This window comes from Maylandia zebra, linkage group LG1, assembly GCF_041146795.1.
Source record: "Maylandia zebra isolate NMK-2024a linkage group LG1, Mzebra_GT3a, whole genome shotgun sequence".
Taxonomy (NCBI): Eukaryota; Metazoa; Chordata; class Actinopteri; order Cichliformes; family Cichlidae; genus Maylandia; species Maylandia zebra.
The window spans coordinates 6688745-6713515 of NC_135167.1; the positions used below are offsets into that span (position 1 = coordinate 6688745).

General features: G+C 39.8%; 1 protein-coding gene across 3 annotated transcripts; it reads right to left on the reverse strand.

Annotated features, from left to right (window-relative positions):
• Positions 1–611: 611 nt before the first annotated feature.
• eprs1 (glutamyl-prolyl-tRNA synthetase 1) lies at positions 612–24158 on the reverse strand. 3 transcript variants are annotated; one of them, XM_012919897.3, is made up of 36 exons: positions 23981–24158; positions 21575–21659; positions 21357–21456; positions 21120–21276; positions 20871–21007; positions 20504–20598; positions 20295–20421; positions 19986–20178; positions 19708–19879; positions 18282–18515; positions 18112–18196; positions 17925–17984; positions 15625–15645; positions 14128–14238; positions 11983–12119; positions 11685–11892; positions 11500–11612; positions 11280–11397; positions 10304–10465; positions 9967–10134; positions 9474–9701; positions 8551–8754; positions 8208–8444; positions 7864–8129; positions 4473–4524; positions 4179–4388; positions 3686–3758; positions 3490–3569; positions 3296–3397; positions 3044–3199; positions 2760–2957; positions 2447–2620; positions 2159–2319; positions 1885–1963; positions 1723–1787; positions 612–1599 (listed from the first exon to the last, which is right to left on the reverse strand). In XM_012919897.3, exons 1-36 carry the CDS (start codon positions 24021–24023, stop codon positions 1449–1451), a joined length of 4962 nt encoding a protein of 1653 aa, XP_012775351.2. In that variant the 5' UTR covers positions 24024–24158; the 3' UTR covers positions 612–1448. The 3 variants fall into 3 exon arrangements, with proteins under 3 accessions (XP_012775351.2, XP_004539829.2, XP_012775352.2); XM_004539772.3 differs by lacking the exon at positions 15625–15645; XM_012919898.3 differs by lacking the exon at positions 9474–9701 and having other exon boundaries at positions 23981–24157.
• Between the last annotated feature and the right edge of the window lie 613 nt (positions 24159–24771).

Below are 24771 nucleotides of genomic sequence, written 5' to 3' on the forward strand. Positions count from 1 at the left end.
GTGGCAACCATTTTCCCTTTCGTTTTGCTTCAGCGATTTATTCTCTGCTTTTTTGCAGGAAAAATATCTCTGCAAACTCAAAGGATCTCTTAATTATTAAATAACACAGAATGTGCAAGAAAAGCAAGCTCGCAGTATGAAGTATAATTACTCAAATAACTGTAAGTGAACATATAACACACTTTTATTCTGAAAACAGACAATTAGTGTAATCTTTTAATCTTGACTGAAGTTCCTCATTACGTAACAGATAAGGTTTACCATGTGAATATTGTAATTACCTTACATACTTCCTTATGCTCAGTAAACAGCTCACGCACAATAATTTAAAACCCAGTGTAAATATTATGCAAGTTTACTCAGTTCTGTTTGATTGTAGTTTATTGATGGCATGTTTGTTGAAGTACTTCTCCAGCACATTTAGATTGCAAGCTTTGATATGCATAAAACTGGCACCGATGTAATATTTCTGGGTTTTTTTGTAGTTACTATTATTTTCCCATGCAGCTTTCCAAAAATAGAAAAAGATCATCTTGGACTTGATTATCTCCCCCTATTTTACCCAGGCTTAAAAAAACAATAACAAAACATAACCACACACATACACTGGATAGTTTGCCATGGAAATTACTTTATTTTAGACAGGCAGCAGAGATCTTTCATGTGAGAGAAGAGACAGAAGGCGATATTGACAATACACATGGTTCATCACAGCTGCACCATTTGGCTCAGGGGGATAAGAGATTTTTTTTAAGCCGTTAAATATAAAGCCACATACTGTAACCATACAGACAGAGCAGGGCTGACAAAACTGCAAAACCGCAAGAGTGCTTGCAGAGTTCCTGAGATAGTCTGGCTGTGAGGGAGATGGGGCTGTTGCCAGGCAAAGAGACATCGTAGTTCTCAGGATTTCCCCTCCCCATCAGTAACATTCTCCTTTGAGAGTTTTACAAAAAGGCCAAACATCCTTAATTCATCAATTTTCAAGTACAGAAAATCTTGCATTTTAGGTATGGAGTTTAAAACCACTTTCTTGAATATTTTTCAAAGTCCAGATAAAGTACAATTGCTGCTTTCACTCATCAGATGTTTGATGCTGACACACCTGCCTAACTCCTGGCCATTTCCATTCTTGTGTCCCCCTCTGGACAGCGAGTCTCTTTCTGACAGGCCCTTTAGAGGATAATCAACAATTTAGATATTAACGGCTATAAGAGTAAACATCTCTCGTCTCCGCTCCATTTCCAAAGTGTTGTAACAATGATGACATGTTTTTGTTTTTTTTTTAAAACCCAAAACAAAACAAAGAGAGCATGTTCCCTTCCTGAATCCCAAAGTTTAGTCACCTCACTTAAGTTAAACACCAAGAAGGAAAAACAGTTACAGAGAAGGTGGGAAAGCCCTTTTCTACTAAGATGCTTATTCTCTTGCCCCAGAAGAGCAGGTGCTCAGTAACTACGTCCAAACAGAGTGTAGTACTGGGCCGGCTCCTTGCCGCTGACACACTTTTGTCCAGGTTGGAGGGTCTTCAGAGGAGTGAATGGGATACAGAGAGTCTTGGCTCCCATGGACGGAGCACCAGGCTCCAGGTCCTGGTCCCTAAAAAAAGATCAAGCAAATAGTCCTTCAGTGGTGGAAATTAAGCACTCTGAGCACAACAAGCAAACTGTGGGGGAAATCACAGGAAACATTATGTATACAATACCAATATGTCAGACTTACTTAGCAGTGATTTTCTTGATCCAGTCCTCGCATTCAATTCCTCCACAGAATGGGATCTGGACAATCTATCAAGCAAAGGAAAATATATGAGATCAATTATTTATTCTGATGAGGAAAGACGGTGAGATGTCTGAGCTGTTGTGGCTTGTTTGTGTTACTCACCTTGCCCTGGTCCAACTCTTTCTGGAACTGCTCCATTGTGTCTGCAGCCACCATGTGACTCTTCAGATCATCTGAAGCTCTGACAAATAGACATTAACCAAGTGTTTACAGACACCATGTAATCTCACAGAATCTGTGTACACTTATTTATATTTTAACTTTGACACTTGTATCAATTATTAAATCCTCTAACAAAAAGCCCTGTGGTAGAACTGTCCTCGACTGGGGATGTGTCCATTTGTAACAAAACCTCAGTGTAGTAAGTATAACATACTTTTTGAACAGGCTGTTCTGGATGTCCTCCAGCATGTTGAGCAGATTCTTCTCCACTTCAGCCTCTGGTATTGTCACCTTTGCTCCTGAGTCTCTCCTCACTGCGACACACTGCTTCTGCTGCATGTCTTTAGGGCCCACTTCCAGTCGGATAGGCACTCCCTGGATGAGAGACCCCAGCATACAGAACAAGGAGTCAGAAACCAAACTGACATCTGTTTTTTTCCAATTAATATCCTCTGCATCAGGTTAAAACTATAATAAGGATTATGATCATGTTGTTAATGACCTTGAGTTCCCAGTGGTTGAACTTCCAGCCAGGTGAGTAATTGTCTCGGAGGTCAGACTTCACCCTGATACCAGCCTCCTGCAGCCTTTTCAGGTATTTGGTGCACTGAGCCAACAGCACCTCCTTCTCCTGCTCTGGCAAGGTTGCGGTGATCCCACAAGGAATGATGACAACCTGGGAAAGGAAAGAGAAATCTTAGACTGGCTGTTGCAGCATCATTTACATCAATATAATAGAATTAAAAAAAAGGACCTTAACATCTTCATCTGTTACAAAAATAAAATCCCATGTGTACATGTGACTGAGTGTTCACCTGGAGGCAAGCCACTCTGGGTGGCAGCACGAGTCCCATGTTATCTCCGTGGACCATGGCGAGAACACCGATGGTCCTGGTTGTGATTCCCCACGAGTTCTGGAAAGCCAGCTGCTTCTCGCCCGGCCTCTTGGGGTCCTCAAACACAATCTCAAACATCTTGGAGAAGTTCTGGCCCAGATGGTGGGACGTGGCACCCTGAGGAAAAGGGGACTCTTGCTTCAATGCAATGTTTACTTGCTTACTTGAGTAAGAGGATTGAGAGAATAAAGTCAGTGTGTTACCTGAATGGCTCGGCCGCTGGCAGAGATGAATGCCTCCACGGTTGTTGTGTAATCTCCTCCTGCAAATTTCTCCTTCTCAGTCTTCCTCCCTTTTACCACAGGGATGGCCATTAGCTCCTCATACACCCTGGCATATAGATCCAGGATTTGCAGAACCTGCATACAGATGACGCATAAACAGCCTTCCAGAAAAACTGTACTCGAACATGTCTGCCTAGGTACGACTGTTTTACATTCTGTCATGTATATTACCTCCTCAGCTGCCTCCTCCTTTGTGGCAAATGCTGTGTGTCCCTCTTGCCACAGGAACTCTCTTGTCCTCAGGAAAGGCTGGGGATGTTTGAACTCCCATCTCTATACAATGGAGAAGAGATGCACACTAAACTGGGTGCTCTTCCATGAGCAATCTTGCAACCATTAACTAAAGAAAAGAAGGGAACACTGACCACAACGTTACACCACTGGTTGAGTTTGATTGGCAGGTCTCTGTGAGACTGGACCCACTTTGCATAGGCTGGATACATCACTGAGGTGAATAAAGAGAGATAAATGGGGTTAGGAACAATGTTAAATGTTTTCAAATTGATATGCTGAATGTGAGTCTGCATAGCTTTATGTTAGCCAAAGAGCTGTGGTTCAGACCTGTTTCACTGGTGGGTCTGACAGCGATGGGCTCTGCAAGCTCAGTCTTTCCTGACCGAGTTACCCAAGCAACCTTAAAAAAGGGGAAACCAAAACTGTAATAACAGGATATTGCACATTTACAGTTCTATATTTTTACTACTAGTTTTATTTGTATGATTATCTCATACACGCTCTTTCTGTAAAGAGCACTCGTCTGTTTGGGCAGCTAGGACTGACTGTTTTGACCTGCTGAGAGAATTTTTACGACAGCCACCTTAAATGTTAGGACTTGAACCTTTCAATTAACCTCCTGACATCACTAGGATATAAATGACGGAAGACCATAAAAATAATGGCAGAGTCCCATTTATGGATCAAGACTGTGCTTGATCCATAAATGCATGCGCGAGCATATCATTATGATTTCTTGTAGTTGCCTATTTCTTTAATTTATGTTACCCAGTTCGCTTTTTGTAAACATCAGAAGATGTCCGTGCAAAGTCTCATTTACCTCTGGAGCAAAGTCTGCAATGTGGGACTTCTCCTTCTCCAAAGCTGCCTGAGAGACAAACATAGGGAAGTAGCAGTTCTCCACACCCAGTTTCTTAATTTCCTTGTCAAAGAAGTCTTTAATAGACTCCCAGATTGAGAAAGCCCAGGGTCGCAGCACATAGCAACCGCTGACGTCATAGTACTCAATCATCTCAGCTTTAGTGATGACCTGAGGAGGACAAGAGAGGAATATTAACAGAAGATTTTGACTGACATAGCAAATTGTGCTGTTGGAGTAAAGGGTGATACTCACCTGAGAGTACCAGTCAGCCAGGTTCTCCTCTTTTTTGGCTTCCAGACCCAACCTGACAGGAGATATACAAATGAGTAAGAGTTATAGAAACATTTCATAGGTCTTTTAAGCACAATTTATTGTTAATCATGTGTTTCTTCGACAGAATTTCATTTATTTTCTTCACAAATTTGAGAAAGCGGTGATGAAGCACTGACAGAGAAACACGAACACAACAATCGGGTAATTCTTGGTTAGTGATCACTGCTCCTGAGTGCACAAACACAAGAGTAATGACTGCAATTTCAAGTCAAGTCCATCATGCTGCTTAAAGCAAACTGTATTTCTAAAGCTAACTGACAAAACAGAGCTGGAGCATGAGGGCAAAATGATAATCCTTTTTTTTTGGCACAATGACACTTTTACTGCCTGAGGAACAAAATCTACTTTCTATATATCCATATAGACGTATATAAACCCTTTTCTCTCCCAGCAGGTCTCCAACTGACAGCTTCAAGTGTGCAAAAACAAAAGTGCCAAAAACAAGACTACGAGTCTAAAACCATGTTAGTATCAAGGCTTTGTACTCACAGTCTAGAACTTTAGCATGCCAACATGGTAAGCATTAATTCAGTGGGTTAGCATTTAGTAATCCTAAACACAAAACACTGCTCAGGCTGAGGGGAGTGTCAGAGCGACTGTCAGGAAACAATTGCTAGAAAATGCAACTTATTTAAAAATGTAGCTTTTATTGAACCATATGGCAATTAAAAAAAAAAAAGACAATATTTTACATACAGGAGAATTTTAAACATTTTTATTTGTATCATGTTTGCCATTTATTACATTTTTAAGTAATATGTATTGTAAATATGTATTGTTTGGGTGCATCAAAAATGATGCACCAGGCGTTAAGGAGTTAACTCTCCCCCTAGCCCAGGGGTCGGCAACCTGCGGCTCCGGGTGGTTTGGGAAAATAAATTAGAAGTATTTAGCTGAAGTGTATTTTATTTGTGTTTAGTTCTTTTTTTTAACTTGTAGTTCTAAATTGGAAGATTATTGTGATTTTGAAATATAAAAATAAAATTATATCTTATTATTTTTTCATCGCTCAAAATAAGCGTCACACTCGCGGAAGCCGATATACCCGCCAAAACGCTGTGCATTTATCGAGACTTTCAACACCAAGTAGGCCAGTTATGGATCTTTGGATCCACATTATGTTGTTCTTCACCGTGAACTACGTTAAAAACAAACACCGCTCACGCCTCACAGATGACAGCAGACGCTGTGCGCAGAGGTTCGGGACCAGAAGTCTTATTGTAAACATATCACGCAGACCCGACGATGTTTGCATGAACACGCTTTTCAGCATCTCTTTATTGACCACTTTTCACACACGGCTGCTGTACGCATACAGCCGGCTGTAGCTTTTCAGCTCACAGCCCGACACACACCAACACAACAGCAGAGAGAGCACAGACTTTAAGGCAGTGAGGCACGATTGCGGGTGCCGCTCAGGTGCGTCCGCCTCCCCTGCAGCGGCGCTGCAGACCACGCCCCGCCACACACATTAACCAGGTAAAATACATATTTAGGCAGAATTTTGCAAATATCTATTTTTTTTTTTAGCAGCATAGTGCTTTTTTTCCCCAATTACTTTTTAAAAGTCAGTTCAAGGCTCCAAAAGCCCAAAGGCGATATAAGGGTGGCGGCTCACAACAGTTTGTTTCCTACATGGATCATTTTAGTTCAGCTGGGTGTCTTTCCTTTTGTTATCTTTCTTTAGGAGTTCAAAATGTGTTAATTACATAAATAAATGTAATTTTCTCTGTAGCACTTCATGAATTTCATAAGCAACACACCTTAGTTGCTCTGTGGATTCTTTTAAAAAGCAGTTAAAAACTTTTCTGTTCATACAAGCCTTTTGTTGATCTACGTATTTTATATTCTTTACATTATGTACATTTGATCTTTTACATTGTGTATAATGCCTATTGATTGTATTGTTTATTTTAATATTTGTGTACAGCGCTTTGTGACTGCCTGTCTGTGAAAAGCGCTTAATAAATAAACTTTACTTACTTTAGTTGTTCACACAAAGCATAAAGGACAAAAAAAAAACAAACAATATATACAGCGTTATCTTCACTTTAGATTTCAAAAAGTATTTGCGGCTCCCAGTGTTTTCTTTTGCGTGGAAACCGGGTCCAAGTGGCTCTTTGGGTGTAAAAGGTTGCAGACCCCTGCCCTAGCTCCTTATTTACCACTCCCTATATTTAGACATGTACCATTTGTTTTATTGGATAACTTTTAGGCACATTAAATGTAGTGTATTATACAGTAAACAAGGCGCAAATTCAGACAGAACCTATAATTATTATATTATTACAACAAATTCCATCACTATACATCCGGTAGTTGTCAAGATGATTCACTAAAAGCCAAAAATATCAACCTCTTGATGCTGTGGTGATCATAGAAAACAGATATTTCAATCTGGACCAACCATGGCAACAGTGCCCTCTCTTGACAAACGGCTAAATCATGAATATTAAAAAAATTAGTAATGTAGCACCATCTTAAAGCCAGTAATTTTAGCACACAACAGGCACTGAATATGCAGGAAAAAGCAACCACGTCAGACTCACCGAATCTGATTTCAAAAACCCTCCTCAGTCGGTAAGAAACAGCAGCATAGGCTTGTGCTTCAACCATCTTCGGTTTCCAAATCAACACACCCAAATACCTGTGCGTGAGTGTGAGTGTGTGTGAGTGTGTGTGTGTGTGTGTTTATTGTTCTAAGACAAGACACCTGACAGGAAGCTGGTGGTGTTCATACCAACAACAGTCCTGCTTAAAATGTACTACTCATTGGAGTACAACCTCCATCACCTGCTGGGGGTTTCATGTTAAACATTCAAATATATGTTTACCAAACCGTGCATATTCTAATGAACTCAAATCAGATGTATGAGAATGTGACCAAGTGTAAATGCTTTAATTTAACTCTCCATTTATTGTCAATTTTCAGCAAATTCAAGGACAACCAACTACAGACAGCTGTGCTATTTCTTTTACAATAATCTGCTTTCTTCCCCAATAAATGTTTCCCCCATTCATCACAGTCAGATGTACCCAAAGAACACATTTTAATGTGTTGAAAACCCAAAGACAAACAATAACTTGTATGCAATGCAAACAGTAAAATACTACTATGTTCATGGTATTGCATGTAAAAAGGATTATCATTTTAGCTGAAATCATATCAGAGTTGTTGTTATGGAGACCCATTTTAAACCAAAAACTGTGTTAGCTGAAAATTGAAATCTAAATTTAAGCCCGAGCTAGTTCATCTGCATTTGGAAATATGTGAAGAGAGATGGGTGAAGGAGTACTTCCAGTCTCTCACCGTGTCTGTTTCTTGGGTCCTTGACCCTCTCCTGCACCTCCTGCTCCTCCGGAGGACTCCTTGCTCTGGCCTCCTTTGTCTCCTTTACCCTTCTTCCCTCCTCCTCCTCCACCCTGTTTCTCAGACTTGTTCTCCTTCTCCTTGCGGTTTTTGTCCTCTCCTCCTGTACCACCAGCAGCAGCCACTGGTTTGTAGTCTTGTCCAGTGAGAGTCTTGTACTTGCTCTTCAGGTCCAGTAGAGTCTTCACAGCTTCGTCCACCTGGTCCTAAAAAGGAGATGTGATTGTTTATGTTTATGTCTGTGCAATTTTAGTTGTATTTAATACCACTCTGTAAGTTCTTACCTTGGGGGCCTTCTCAGACTTTAGCTTCCTCACCAGGTCTCCCTGCTGGGACACCTGTGAGAACAGCTCCTGGGCCTGAAGAGAGGAGTTAGACTGAGTGGAGGCTGAGCTGGCCTGGGTTTGGGTCTGGGCAGGGGTAGCTGGGGCTTGTAATCCCGGTTTGTAATCTTTTCCAGTATTCTGTTTGTACTCTGCCTTCAGAGCCAGCAACTGCTTCACTGCAGCATCTACTTGATCCTGAAAAAGAACCAATGGAAGGAGAAACATCAAGTCAAAGTCAACACCTCAAGGACTACTGAAAGCTACAGAGCCTCAAAAATTTAGGCAAATGGTAAAATCTCACCTTAGGAGCTTTTTCAGCCTTCAGTTTTCTGACCAGTTCTCCTTGTTCAGCGACCTTCTCATAGAGGTCATTGGTGGAGCCATTCTGGACTGGAGCGGGTGCTTTCTGAGGTGGGGCCGCTCCAGGCTTATACTCCTGGCCTGTGATACGTTTGTACTCTTCCTTCAAAGCAAGCAGCTGTTTCACTGCTGCATCAAGCTGGTCCTGAAGAAGATGAAACAAGGAAACTGTAACCCAATTTATTACGATGTTTAGGATTTTTGTGGGTAAAAATATTCCCATTCCAGTGCATGGTGAATATTGTTTTCCCACAATTTACATGCTGGCGACAGCAATCAGTTTTTTTTTTTTTCTATCAGGTGTCAGATCATTGTATTACCTAAGATTGGTCATGCATTTTTGATGTTAATTCAGACATTTAGCAGTTTTTGTGTGAAACAAGTATGTTAAGCACATGCCGATACGGAACATTTACTGCAAAATTAATTTAAAACCCTAAAACAAAGTTAAAGTAGTGCAGAAAATGTGTTCAAATAAAGACAAAGCACTTTCAACTAGGGTATTTGTAAGAAGAGTCAGAGAAGTAATTTCTTTCTTTCTTTCTTTCTTTTTTTAAGTGGTGACACATAATTCATGCCAAAATAAGAAATAATCAAACGTACAATTATCTGTACCAGCCCTGTTACCAGGAACCACGTAATGTTTCCAAGAATAAATCTAACTGGTTCGGCACTGAAGCCATGATAGGATGGATTGTTTATTTTAACACTTGTGTGTGTGTCTGAGTAACATTAATAAGTATTAGTGGTTTCAGACTAAGTAACTCCAAATTTCTGACATCCGATTTCCGAGGTGACCGGAATGTGGCATATGAATAAGGCAGGAATTTTTCTACTGTCTGTATTCATCATGCATTTGAATACCTTGGGGGCTTTTTCCGACTTCAGTTTCCTCACTACTTCTCCTTGCTGTGCAACATGTTCATACAGGCCCGAAGAAGAAGAAGGTGGCGAGGAAGAAGAGGTGGCAGTCACGGGAGATGAAGCAGAGGGGGCGGGTGTGGCCATCCCTGGTTTATAATCCTGACCGGTGAGCTTTTTAAACTCTGCCTTGAGAGCGAGGAGCTGCTTTACTGCAGCGTCAATCTGGTCCTGGTACCATTAAAAGTGATCTTATAGTAATGGGTATTTCAGAATAAGCTTGACTGTCATGCAAATGGCACGAGGAGGTGGAACGGTCACTGGACAAATGTTGTGGGACATCACAAGGGAAGGACCAGACAAGTGATTTTTGACGCACGAATTCAGCGGATATGAGATGGGACACAAAAAACGAGCGGACAAACAACGTGGGGCATAAAACGAAGATCTGACAAACAGATGAGGATGTGACTATGGATTGGAAAATGCCCTTTACCTTTGGTGCTTGCTCTGCTTTCAATTTCCTGACCAGCTCACCCTGCTGGACAACACGACTGTATGGACAGGACGTTGAGTCTGAGGAAGAGGTAGATGGGGCTGGCGTTGAGGCTGGAGGAGCCATGCCTGGCTTGTATTCCACACCGGTTTGCTGCTTAAACTGCTCCTGCAGATAAAGAACAGATGAGACTGTCAGTATTTTTTTTTTCAAGCAAAGCCCTTTTTGAACATCAACTCCTGACAATTTCAAGAGAATTTGGATTTAATATTTGCCAGAAGGATCACTTCAGCACATGTCTTTATCTTTATAATACTTTTATTTAAAGCCAGCATACCTTTAGAGAAAGCAGCTGCTTAACAGCCTTGTCCACTTCATCCTTGGGAGCTTTGGCAGCTTTGAGCAGGCGGACAGCTTCGCCCTGTGCTACAATGCTTGAGAACAGGTCAGCTGCTGGGGCTGGCACAGAGGTTTTAGGAGCCTTGGCAGGGCTGGCAGGCTTATACAACAGAGATGAAGATGAAGAAACTGTCAGTTACCAGTTTATCCAAGATGTCTCACATTTTTATCCCATTTTATTCCAAGCTTGCATGCTAAGCTGATGCCCTGAAGGCCCTAGATGCCAGGGAATTTTATTTATTTACTTTTATTTTTAGAAAGACGCTACAAACATAAATATTGTTAGCCTACTGTTGCTAACAATAAAAAAAGAACACGTGATAAAACTCTGAAGAAGTAAAGAACCAGAAAAGTGTTATGACTTAATAGTTTTAGCAGATAACCATCCATTTATCTTTTATCCATAATAATTAAGACAGGTAGGTTTGACTTTCCTTTGGTGTATATACACACTAGGACATAAACACACACACACAATACATTCTCTTCAAAAGTAGGAATGAATAAAATCCACATAAAATTCCCAGAATAAAATCCTTCACACCCTGTGTGACCAACAAGTATAATAGAAGGAGGCTAGCGTTTCACTAATATTCAACTTTTAAGCTAGAAGCTGTCGGTTTTCAGGCAATAACAAATAATAATATAAAAGGCCGACTGGTAGCTTTCAAACTGGGCCTGAACCTTGTTTAGTTTTCACCTATTATTAGTCTAGCATTTGCTTTACTGGTTAAACCAGTTAGGATTCACAGGGTAGGTTCCTGCTACTGCCACTAATTGTACTGTGCTTTTTGTTTCCGTCTTAGTACATCCAACGCAAACATCAGAGCAAACTTTAAGTAATTCAGATGACTTTATGTCTTTCATACAGGACCATTAGGCGTATAATTGCAAACCCCTTACTGAATACTCACTGTGTTGTCAGAAGCCTGAGTCTTGCTCTTTTCCTTGGATCCAGCTGTTGGCATCTCCTTAGTGTGGCCATCTGGAATGTAGATGAGCACACAAGGACTCTCCTTACAGCTGTTGGGACTGCAGACACAACCCCAGTTAATAAAACAGTAATACAAAAAAATGGATACATGCCCAAAAGGTGTTTTGGTACTGAGCAGATTCGGGTTTCCACTTCTTTACCTGAGTGGCTCATAAGGCTGGTCACAGATGTAGAAGCCCCGCCTCTGGAGCTGGATGATGTCACCTTTCTTCAGGTTCTTCAAACAGGGGTCACCAAGCATCTTTTCTTCCAACTGAGATCAAAAACAGATAATAAAATAACCACATCCATGCAGTATAATGCACACACAGAGCAAATAACTGACCTTGCTATGTTTATTAATGTAGTCCTTGAAGTTGTCGTCTTTGGTGATGACAGCTTTGGAGATGAGTGGTTGATAGTTGACGCAGATGGCTGGCACCGGGAGGGAATTGTTTGTTTCAGCCAGCCAAGTGATCTTTGTTGTCTTCTTGTAGTCTTTGTTGTCCAGATTCAAGCTTGCCTTCATGGACAAAACCTTTCCATCAGCCCCTCTAAGTGATAAGAAAGGGCGACAGCATGAACAGATCAGAGGGAATTCTGATTCTTAAAAGAAATACAGATCATCTAAACGATGGTCATACTTGTTGATCTTGGTGATGATGAGGTTGCCCCAGTTGATAAAAGTAACCGTCTCTCCCTCTGTGAAAGTCTCAGCATCGGCTCCTTCAATCAGAACTCTAGGACCATACCAAACCTCCTTCATCCCAACCTCGGCATTCTAGATAGGCACAGAAATGGCATCAGCTCAGTAGCACTGCAGCAAAGCTACATTGGTAAGTATGCATCAGTGAACTGACTCATGCTATAGTCAAGTGACATAAACTGCAGTTCCTGGAGTGGCTGGTTTTCAAGTAAGGGAGAGTCAGTCCTTATAGCAAAAGATGCTGAATGCTATTAACGGAGATGTTTCAGCTAAAAACCAAGGTGCTCTTCCCAAAAGAGAGTAACACAAGACATGTTAGAGCTAAAAAGATTTTTAGGAATAAAATCAGTAGGGGTGCAACGATACACAAAATTCACGGTTCGGTTCGATACTTTGGTGTCACGGTTCGATATTTTTTCGATACAAAAAAAATGTTCAAGCATTTTTAATTTGTCATTTATTAAAATTATAAATATATATTTTAACTCAAAAGTACAGTTTTTAAATTTAACCCTAACCCTTGTGCGTGTTTTTTATTTTGACAGCGAATGCGCACCTGCGGACCACTTATGTGCAGCCCTGGTTATTTAGCTCGTCATATTGCAGCCACAGAAATTCTTTTGTCCATGAAACCATAAAGCTGCACTTTCTTTTTGCCTTATAGTCTGATTTGTCATAACTTCTCCGTTTTGTGGTAAACTTTTCTTTGGCTGTCACTTCTTCACCCTGACCTGTCTTATTTGGCTCAGCAGAACTGAAATGCTTTTACACACTCACTCACATAAGCTCAGCGATTCTCTGCGCGATCAACCTCTCACATGTTTAAGCTGCGGGAGATTTCACTTGTCATGTTTGCATAGTAAGCTAACGATTAATAAGACGATGTCAGAGGAATTGGTGCACAAATTATCATCACTCACAGATCAGTGCTGTCGCTCTCTATGCACAGTTCGCGCGATTGCAAAGTGAAAGCAAAAAAACAAGCGCAAATTCAAACGCGATTTCAATATGTCACATATTGACAGTGGCTCACCGATGCCAATGACATAATTACCCAGCTACATTTCTGAAAGAATGCAAAAGCATTGACATATATTTTTCCTACAATAGCCCGACGGGCAGGGCAGAGATAGATTTTGGTAGCCCGACTGAAAAAAATCGCTAGCTCCAGGACGTCGGGCTAGCGATTTTGCGAGCCCTGTATCTGATTGAGGAATCACTCATCTTTGGAAAAGAGAGTTTATTACAGAGAAATGTCTCTTTCCAAAAATAAAAGCTATACTATCCGCTTCTTCTGGGCTATATTCTCAGCAGCATAAGGAGAATCATGTGCTAACAGCTGTCTAAATGACTCGGCTAAAGTTAGTAGCATGCTTGTTGTTTTTGTCTTTGCACTAGGATGATGTCGGCGTAAATGTGCAGTCATATTCGTTGTGTTCCCACTAGTGCTTTCAGGTTAATCTCGTTGAAATGACCTTAACGCCACAACACGGCAAATCTCCGTTAACGAGCTACCCCGATCGCCCGTGTGTGGGGCTAGACGGCCAACACCTTAACGAGCTAACTGCGCTAACACACTAGTTCCCACCCATGTAATTGAGCATTGCATGGCACATCCAACATACTGTTTTACTTTAGTCCATGACTCGCTTACCTTCAGGGTCATACGTCACATGAAAACCAAAATAATTCCAAACGCCAGATCTGAATGAGGGTGGGGGAGGTCCATGTGTCTTGCTAGCTTGCCCTGCACTCTTCCTTCTGACTATGCTGTCTGTGCAGTGCAGCCTAGGCGGAGTAGTCAAACGCAGATTCACTGAGCGCTCAACACAGACAGCATCGTCGGAAGGAAAGTTGATAAAATAAATTACAAATGTTGTATTGTTCGATACATAGCCGTACCGAACCGAAAGCACTGTATCGAACGGTTCAATATCGATACGAATATCGTTGCACCCCTAAAAATCAGTTACAATGAGATTTAAATGACAGCTGTTTTGATGGGACAAACTGGACAAAAATATGTAAGTAATCAAAATTGGCGGCAAGCTGTTAAAAACAAAACAAAAAAATCCCCTCAAACCTTGGGATGTTTGGCAATTTCCTTCATCTCCTCTGTAGCCTCTGGGACAGACACTGGCACCACATAGGAGCTGGATAGAGCTGTGTACCTGGGAGCTACCGGGTCTATAACCTAAAACACCAACAGAGAGAGACACATATACACACGCAGAGGTCAGTAAAAGAAAAATCTGCACTTCACATACAAAAAGCTGAGTAATGCAAGAAAAAAGCAAAATATGATGCAACTTTGAAGGCTTCTCCAAAAAGAAACAAAAATCTGGACAGAGACGCTTCAGCTCAGTAAGCGATAAATAAAACTAAGCCAGAGGAGGAAAAAAAAAGATGATTTCAAGAGTGAATAATGACTGTATGCAAGTTGGGAAACAAGCTTTTATTCAGCTGCTTACTTAGTCGCTATCCGCTTCCACTATTTTACCAGCCAGCCTGGATGTAAATGACAACTGAAGGATTTGAAAAAACGTTTTCATAACTGATTATAACGTATCGTACACACACTTTTCATGTTGTTCCACAAAGTTATTTATTGAAGATCTAGTCATAAAAGTCACCATTTCTCACAGATACTACTGCTAAAAAGTTTCAAGTCATTTTGTCTATTTAAAAAAATCTTTTTTAATATAACAAAAACATTCAGAAAAGTTGCAACCATCACTGATGTGCTTCAGTGGCACACGGGTTTCTCTGATGCAAGTTTACTATGTTAAAGATCAACAACTTTGGTTGATTAGAATATCAGTCCTTGTGGGCTTGAATGTAATCTTAAAATGGGGAGAAAAAAGCAAAAAAACCCAAAACAAAACATGGTTTTGAAAGTTGTCAGGGTAACAATTCACATATTATTTTCATAAAAATCAAGATCTCATACACATTCTGTATGAAGCCCTTTACAAATTGTCTTACCAATATGTACCATTTTATGAATCTGCCACTGGAAGACCTGTGACCTGTTCACAAATTAAAGACTTGGGTGTTCTCACTCAGTAATGCATGATTAACTATATGAAAGGGCAACTTCTTCATCACAAAAAATACATAAATAAAACTGAAGTGGCGTAAAGGATGAAAAAGAGACAACAGATTCATAGGAAGATAAAGACAAACTGCCTTTTTGGTTATAAACATGCTGTTCAGGGCAGTTAATATGGAATATATTGAAGCATTTCCTGTATCTTCAGTGAATATGCTTTAGATTTGACATTTGTTCAATCTGTGTAAACATGTATAGAATAAAAACAACCATATTTACTTTACTCAGAATGTTTGGGAAGGGAAGCCAACAGTCACGTGACCCTAAATAACCACTATTTTAAAAACCTTATTTTGTATTGACTTAAAATTGTCTGTTGCATTGTGCCAACCTATTGTTTGGAATCCTATTGTTTGGGCTGGTAAAATAGCGCAAGCCATTGGCGGGCTTTCAGATTAACCAGCACATGATGGAAGCAGGGAGAGTGACAATGAGGAAGAGCAGGAGGAGCAGGAGGTGGAGGAGTACCTTCAGACAGCTAACGGGCAGCTTGGAAACAGAAGAGTGAGATGCTGTTTAATGTCAGATACGATAGAGGAAGAGAGAGAGGAAGAGACAGACACATTTACACAGAATGATCCATTCACAGAACTTATCCTTGCTGCTTTGTTACACTCTCCTGATTTGGTTTGTGTCTTATGTCAACGTCCAACGCCCTGACCACAAATGCATGTATGAATAAAATAGTGAATTATAATTTTTTCAAATGGACGACAGGGAAATCAAAACAGGGGAAGCAGAAGAGAAAGTGAAAGCTGAGTGATGAGAGTAATTAAGCAACTAAAGAATAAACTAATATGGAGCCTACTTTATTTCACTAAGCTTGGTGTAATTATCCATTACATTCAATAAAAGAAGACTTATTCTGCCTTGTTTTATCTACCAGTGGTGCATGAGCCATTAAGCATGTGTCTCTATGATGTCAGTAATTGTGGATATTGCTAATATGGTCATCAGTTTGCTGTCAGCATAAAAGCTCCTCCCACATGCTGTTAAATTCTGGCTGCCCTTATTAACAGAAATCAGAATAAAGCTTATTTAATGGAGGGTCAAGAGCTACCGTGGGTGAATTGATTAGCTACATAATGGTCGAGTTTAAGATGAATAAGGATTATATTGGATTATTAACCCTTTAAAACCACTGCAGTACAGTCCAAAGATACAATACACACCTAGAAATCAGCTTTGAAGTCATGTTTTGATTTTACACAATGTGGAAAAATGGCTACTATTCAAAAACGCCTAAAAATGGCAGGTATATTACTTCAACAACAGGAAAATATTTTAGCCTTGTCAAACAGACCAACAGTGTAAAGTTCCTAAAAACTGACCTAACCTGTTCTGGCACATAAGACTAAAGCACACAGTGGAATCACATTCACTGAGATTCATGTGGTCCAAAACAAAAATGAAAGTGATCATTAACAAATATGTAACAGGTAACAATTATTATTATTACTATTATCATTATCATTACAACTCATTATTGTGTTGGCCATTAATGCCCTATTTCTAACTTGATTTTGGTTGAGCTTAAAACATAAGTAAATAAGTAAAGCTAAATCAAATGCTTTCAAACCCAAATGCCTGCAAAGACACTAGGATGGAATGGTAGGAACAGTACGAGGCACTGGTGAGTAAACTGTCTGTTAAAAAGCTCCATATTTGAAGATTTATATAATAAAAGGAAAATAAAAGGTGAATTAAAAGCAGACAGCTGCTCACAGTTACAAAGTCTTGATTAGCAGAATAGAATTAGACAAAACTCATCTCTTAAATACCTGTTAAAAAAACAAAAAAAAAAACAAAAAAAAACAGCCACCTTAAAACATCCCCTTGCTAGCATGAAGAAAGTTTATGAGAATAATGTAACTATCTGACAACTGCAAGGAGCAGCTGGTTAGTTGAACATGCACATGAGACCTTTGCAAAAACAGAGACAGCTGTCTTTAAATCGACCTCACTGCGACATGATCACTGCCAATTGGTAGCTGTTGAATTTAACCACCCTTGAATATAAATCCTTGTATAGGTCATACGTTTAAAACAGACTTTGTTTTTTGTTTATTTTTTGAGAAAAAAAAAAAAAAAAACTGCTTTCACTTTCTTTACATTTAAACTGATGGTTCACACCTTCTTCCTGACTCTGGGATGAAGCAGCAAGTGCCAGCAAGGAAGACCACACAGAGGAAGCAACACTGACATCCAGACAGTTGAAAATGAGGACATCAAATCATGAATACCAACATATGTGGGACGTGAAATGAAGCAACTAGTTTGGTTTTTCAGGTTTTCTGTGTTATTGGGGTTAATAAGCAGGCTGAGATTGGGGGTAATGAGGCAGAAGAGGAGGTGGCAAATGAAAGCATTTAAGAGAATGAAAAGAGCAAAGCCATGCCAGCAGTGAATTTGCAGAGCCTGTTTTTTTACTACAGATTCATTACATATACTTGAACGCTGGTAGATTTACACTTATACCTCTATGCTCACACGTGACATCTCTAACATATAAGTCAGGTTTTGACTGAAGAAAAATCCAAAACTAATTCACAAAGCAGGAAATAAAGTTATTTTGTGTGCAATTTAATATATCAAACTTATGTTCACTGTGCTCATATAAGCCCAATAAATACATTTATTTGTGTTGCTGCAGCAAAGCTAAACAGGCTTTAACAACAACTGATTAAAATTCATGATCAGAAACATTTTAAATGTTCTACTGACAAAAATTTCGACACAGATGAAATATAACAAAATTTTAAATGTACCTTCTTATTGAAGGCCCAGATCTTGTCCCACTCCATGTTAACCACAGACCTTGATCCACCCTAGGGAAAAAAACAGGGATTAATAAATAGAAAAAAAAAAGCACATTTTTATTTAAGAATGTACTCATTTGCATCAACATTGTGGTTTTCACTTAGCACAGATTATTGCATCTTCTTTAAAATGCACCTGGGCTGCTATGAACTGCTTCAGACCCTCCACAGTCATTCCTCTTCTCAGCACTCCTCTGACAGTGGGGAACCGAGGATCATCCCTGAAGGACAAGACCCCCAAAAAAGTCAAAAGAGCACTTAAAGGGAGAGAGAGATAAAAAGCAAAACAAACTAAGCCAAACTCACCATCCATCAACATATCCCTGATCAACAAACCAGGTGAGCTTCCTCTTGGAGAGCACCGTGTTGTTGAGGTTGAGTCTGGCGTACTCCCAGACGTAGGGCTTCCTGAGGCCCAGAGCATTGATTATCCAGTAGAACTGCTCATCACGATCATGATACTCAGTGGTCCTGAGAGCATGGGTAACGCCCTCTAAGCTGTCCACAATGGGGCAGGCAAAGTCATATGTTGGGTAGATGCTGAAAGCAAAGAAGATGAGATGTATTATCAAACTTAATTATCTGAATGTGCTCAATTTTTACCACACACACACGCCGTGATTTGTTCCAAGGTACACAAAAACACAGCAAATTCAGAGTGACTTCTGTTATGCTCAACAATAAAGCCTTCACTGACCGACTGCTGCTGTAATGACCAACCCGTTAACTCAACTTGAGTGGTCCAGTCAACTTTAGAAAACATTTTAACCTTTTCACGCATAGCGGTCACTACAGTGGACAGCTATTCAAAGGCTTTTTCCTTGTATTTGTGTCAGTGTTGATGGTATACTTGCACATAAACCATTGCATTGGACACTGATGTGTCACTCCATACACATCAGTTATCCACCTAAATGGATATGTAAAAAAAACTCTTTGAAAAGTACATGTTTAAAAAATGAAGTTCAAAAATCTTTGTTTCATGCCTAAAGATGAATAAAAATACTTAAGAAAAAAAAATCCTGATTGAGGTTGTCAGAATTCATGCATGAAAAGGGTTAAACCCCTGCATGGATTACGTTTATTGCCAAGTTCTATATGATTGCTTGTTTTTTGTCAGTGCGCATTGCTGGTTACTTTAGCATGCATCTAAAAAACAAACAAACAAAAAAAAAACATGCGTCTCCATTTTTACCAGGTGGACAGTTAACATCTAGACAGACCTCATGAGATAAGTGATAAATGTGAAGAGCCACTACAAAGGCTGTGAATAAAGCTCAGAAATTTCCACGTATTTAAATTTAAAAAAACAAACAAACAAAAAAAACAAAAAACAACAACAACCTTGGTTTCATGCTGTTCTCTTTTGTTAATGCAAAATGAAAAAAAAAAGAACAAAAGTGATCAATTTGACCAACTAAAATAAACCTACAACACAATATGCAAAATCACAGGACAAGTATGCAACACACATTTTCTTTAATACAAATTGAAAAAGTGCAAATTATAGTCAACATTTTGGATGCCACAGAAACTAGAGATTAATTCCTCATCAATTTTAGGATTTTGATTACTGGAATAAATAAAAATTGTTATTAATACCAGAGCAGTTTTTGAATAACATGACTTCCTCTGTTCGTGTTAATGCTAATTTCTGCTTTCTACGCTTTTCTTTTTATTCTGTGTATATAAATGCTACAATTCAGACTAATAATAGAATAAAGCCACATACTTGTAGGTGTTTCCTGTGCGAGGGTGGGCTGCGTTCTTGCAGCGGTAGAGGGTGGGGTCTCTCATGCAGCCATTGTTGGAGTTCATGTCAATCTTTGCCCTCATGCAGCATGTCTGACCGTACTCTGTTCCCGCTTTCATCTCCGACCACATCTTCATGTTCTGCTCCACGGCTGCAAGAGAGAGAGACACAGAGAGGAGTTGTATAGAAAAATCACATGTTGCTAGGCTTCAGCATTCACTGACAGGTCATCATCATCGTCCCGTCCTAAGCCGTACAATTGTTTCTGCAGGTGGACTCAACACGCTGCTCCCTCTCCTGCTTCATCTGCTCAGGTGGGGTGTTGTCGATGTAAGCTTTGCCCTCAGCAAGCAGCTTCTCTGCAAACTTCATTATAGTGGGAAAGTGGTCACTGGTGTAAGTGAACTGGTCTGGACGGATCTGGAGCATGGCAACATCTTCCAGGATCACCTAAAGAGCAGCACAGCAAAGAAATGTGAACACAAAACTTACACTTCATGGTTTTTTTTGTTATTATATTTATTTATCCAAGTAACAACAAAATAAATAAATAAATAATATCTTACCTTCTCAAAGTCCTCCTTCTCCTTCTCAGGGTTGGTGTCATCGAAGCGCATGATGAGCTTGCCTTTAAATGTGACCTGGTAGTGCTGGTTGAGCAGGGCAGCCTTGGCATGTCCGATGTGCAGGTATCTGTCCAAGGGAGGCAGAGAAAAAGTTAGGTAAGCTAGTAAATTAACAAACGTTTCTTCTAAACTCCAGATTCAAGTCGTACCCGCTGGCCTCAGGAGGGAACCGAACCACCACCTTGCCCATCTCAGCTCCTGGCAATTCCACAAACTTCCCGACATCTGCCTTTTTCCCTTCCAACTGTGAAAATGACACAGAATGGAATTAAAAAGTGCATTTATATCTTAATCTTACATGGGTCACAAACATAATGATCAAGCATTAAACATTCAAACATCAAAGTTTAATGTACCAGTTTAGTTTAAAGAGATAAAAACAACATGTTTGGTGGCTTTATAAACATTAACATCTATTCTTTTTTCTTTGCATCTTCAGGTTAAGGATTCGGGTCATGCTCACCCAGTTTTACAATCATAGTTTGCCACAATGAACACTGACAAAATAACACTTACTTTGTTTTTGTTCATTGAAGCCTTCTTACTGGTGTACTTGTTGCCTACAGCAGTGAAAGGAACTTGTGAGCTCAGGAAGAAGAACCAGCGGCTGACATGGGAAAAGGATTTGCCCTGCTTTGGCCATTCCCCATGATCTGTGGATAAAGAGTCACAATCTGTAGTGCTGATTTTAAAATGTTTAGTTACATATATTTCACACTAAAATCAGTCAGAGAAAAAAGCTGTTATATCCTGGATGTTACTGACCTTTGAGAGCAGCCCAGACAGACAGATCAGCCAGGGTGAGGGCATGCCCAACCAGGAAGGTCCGCAGTGAGAGAGCCTTGTCCAGTTCAGCCAGTGCCACAGTCAAATCTGGCTGATTACACAGACTGCGAGCACTAAACTCCAGCCAGTGGTCAACCTGAAGACATCATGAAGAAAAAATTAAATGAGCATTCAGAACAATTGCAAAACATCACAGATATGCACAAACATACACACCTCAGTCTGCTCCATCATGTTGGATCCATACAGGCCAAGAGCAGGAGCAACCCGAGCCAAGTAGCGACAGATAGAGTTGTCATCGCTGAACTGGACTGAACTGAGAGAAGGAAAATGAGAAGAGACAGTTGAGATAAACTAATGTAAACTCCACATCTCTTATTTTGTACAGCATGTAAATTAAACTCGACCTGCAGCTCGATAATTGTGGCACCTACTCTGAGATGTGAAGCCGCGTGTCTTTGCCTTCCTCCACTGATACCTGCACACTGCTCTTCACATGTTCAGCTGTCAGAAGTGCCCCTGCAAGACAGACAAGACAACACAGTGTTTTTAGTGTTTTTACTCTCACACTCCAAAGCACAGCTCCAAAAAACAGTCAAATTTGATCACTGCATACCTGCACACTCAAACAGATATGAAATCTGACAACCAGGTGAACTGGTCCAGTGACACAAAGCACGCAAGCTGCAATCTTTCCCGTAACTCTGCACAACACCTACCTTAAGTTCAGTCTGCTTCAAACGCTTTTTGTACTGAATCCACATTCAACTCCAGACCTTTTATCTGCTTATTTCTTTTCATTTGTTTTCAAACTAAACAAACCGAACAATGGCATAAGCTCACATACAGACAAAATTACATTATTAGTTGTGTTACAGGTCTCACAATTTCACATTAATATTGTAACAGTATGCCACAGTTAATCTAGGAGGCCAATAAAAATTCATTTCTATTTCTGAGCTCATAACAAGCCTTGGTAAAGAACTCAAATAGATAACCCCCAAAATTCTGTAATCTGCTACACTGAACAAGCCCATGAGACAGAGTTGCTGAACATTTCATACACAGAGGTGACGTTCCTTTGAATAACTGATGTAATCTTTTGATGAGCATGCCAAACATTCATAGAGCTACCGTGAATATTTTCTAAGGATTTTTACCACACTTCACTAGTGACTGCAACATACAATTCCTACTGCCAGTTTGACCGGAGTGATTCAGAAAGTGGACCCTCGCCGTTTCGTAGAATATTGTAAAGTCATGGTTCCCTTGGAAAATGGCTTAACATTCATAGAAAATCTAAAGCTGTGTGGTGGGTGTCTGCTCATACTGTGGAACACAAGTCCTTAAAAATTATGTAAGTTGTAAAGACCAAAAGAAGAGCAGGGTTTAGAGCTTAATTGTCCGCTGTATATACAGTAAAATATAAATAGTACTCCCTTTCCTCCAGATTTTAGATAAGGCAACAGAGTCCAACTTCTTGAAGTACAAATAAGTGATACTTACTGTGTACTTATCTTTGTCATAGAATAATGAAAGAGCAGACCTCACCTGGCCATGAAAAGTGCCTGTCCAACTAATTTTGAGAAATGGAGGACTATGTATAAAAACAGCAATAAACCCAAACCAGTGCTTTTGTTAAACCTCCTGAACTAAAGCTGAAAGTCTGAACTTCAATCACAATCTTGATTTTTTCATGTACAGAGGCAAAGCTGTAAAGAAAGTATCTAAATACCTACAGATTTTATTGTAAGGTTTATATAGTCATATATTGGCCTGTCTACAGCTGGTGTATACATGCTCTGTATAAATATGCATGTATGTACAGCTGTAACTGTATGTTTACAGGTGCATTCCGGCATATCACCATTATAAAGGAAAGCTTCTCTCTGAATTTGTTGTGCCCTCGCATACATTCCAAGCACCTGCATTTCTAAAAAACCGAAAGAACACAGTGCAGGAGTGATCATCCCCATCCAGTTCTACTACGTTTCAGGAGGCTTGCATCAGCCTGCTGTGCTCAGTAAAAAAAAATAGCTACACAGGGGCGCTGTTCAGCAATTATGAACGCTATTCATTTCATTAGCTTGCTTTTGGAAATAACTTCACAAAAATAATCCCTATAAATTATTTTCCACAGTTGATTGAACGTGTCAGAGTGGTCTGCCACAATGCATTCAGTTTCAGCAGCTTATAAAAACCGAAAGCTGCCCAGCTGAGCTAACCGGCCGGTCTTTAGCTAATGTCAACGTGTCAACCAACGTGTTTCATTTCCAAGTTCAAAAAGACTTTTTATGTGTAGTGTACTCATGATATGTAGATGTTACAGTGGAAGCAGGTGGATAAGAGTTAGAACCGCTGTTTTGAACAAAAAGAACATTTCGTGAACTGTTCACGTGTTGTGGTTTTGGTTTCAGAAGTGCCTACTGGCTAGCTAGCCTTAGCTAGTATTTGTATGCATCTACAGATCACCAATCTCCATTGATTTATGGATGAAGTCACACTCTTAACTTCATATTTTATTTGAAACAAGAGCTACTACTCATTTCACGATATTTTAACACTTTATATCATCTGCTATTAAATTCGGGTCGTGTACAATGATCAAATATAAGTCGTTTTAATTACAAAATAAAACTCCAACTTATTTTTTTCACATCTTCATGTCTGTCTTAACAAGATTCATCACAACGACTGATTTTTGATATTATAATTATATATTTTCCAGTTTAGTATGACACACAGGTGTAAGAAAGCTGATGTCACTCGCAACCTTTCATGCACACACACGGCTAATAGCAGAAAGTCACGTTATTTGGGGATCTCAGGGTGTAACTCACCGAGAGGAGGATTGCTTGTGTTGATGGTGAGATTTAACGCCATACTGCAAAATCCGGCTTCCACACAGGTGGTTACAAGACCCAGCTGAAGTTAACTGGCATGTACAAGAGGTCCACAGCACAGAAAACACTACTCCAGACACAGGAGAGAGAACGAGCAGAGTCGTTCTTCTTCGCCTTTCTTTGCGATTTACGGCAGCTGACATCCCTTTGAGTTACACTACTGCCCTCTTCTGGTTGCAATGGTCAATCGTCTGCTATGCAGTTGTTCAAATCAAATTATTTCACATAATTCCATTTTTACCAACTTAGATTAGTTAAAATCTATGAAGATTTACCAAGAGTCAAAAGTCGCACCTTTACAGTTTGTATCTTATCGACCCTTTTGCGATTCTCTTGGCTTTCATTAATAACTATAAGGTCAAGAAGATAAAGAAAATTGGTATTTTTGCAGGAAATATGACCCATAAAATTATTTTAATGTTATATTGATGTTAATATGTATAATAGTTTCTGTTCAATACAATGTTTTTCTTTTTCATCTTTCAGCTCTAGGCCTGTGTAGGGTCTGTCTTTTCTAACATGCCGACTAACGATGTTGTCAAAGAATAATTACAATACTTAAACAGTGCTTCAAGATTGCATTAACTGGCTAATCCTTGATCATTTAGCTTTAACTTTATATCTCACTGAAATATTAGTGTATTTCTGTCGTGTTTTATCTGCACTTAATAGGCATATAATAGGCATAAGTGACTTTTGGATTTCTGGATAGCAGTAACAGTAATTTT

Excerpts from the sequence above, each read along its gene's own strand:
- eprs1 (XM_012919897.3), bottom strand. The coding sequence starts at position 24,023 with ATGGCGTTAAATCTCACCATCAACACAAGCAATCCTCCTCTCG. Across the intron at positions 20,422-20,503 it reads TTCCCTCCTGAGGCCAGCGG|ATACCTGCACATCGGACATG; the intron begins GTACGACTTGAA and ends TCCCTTGGACAG. Across the intron at positions 18,516-19,707 it reads CGCACAGGAAACACCTACAA|CATCTACCCAACATATGACT; the intron begins GTATGTGGCTTT and ends CTTTGCTTTCAG.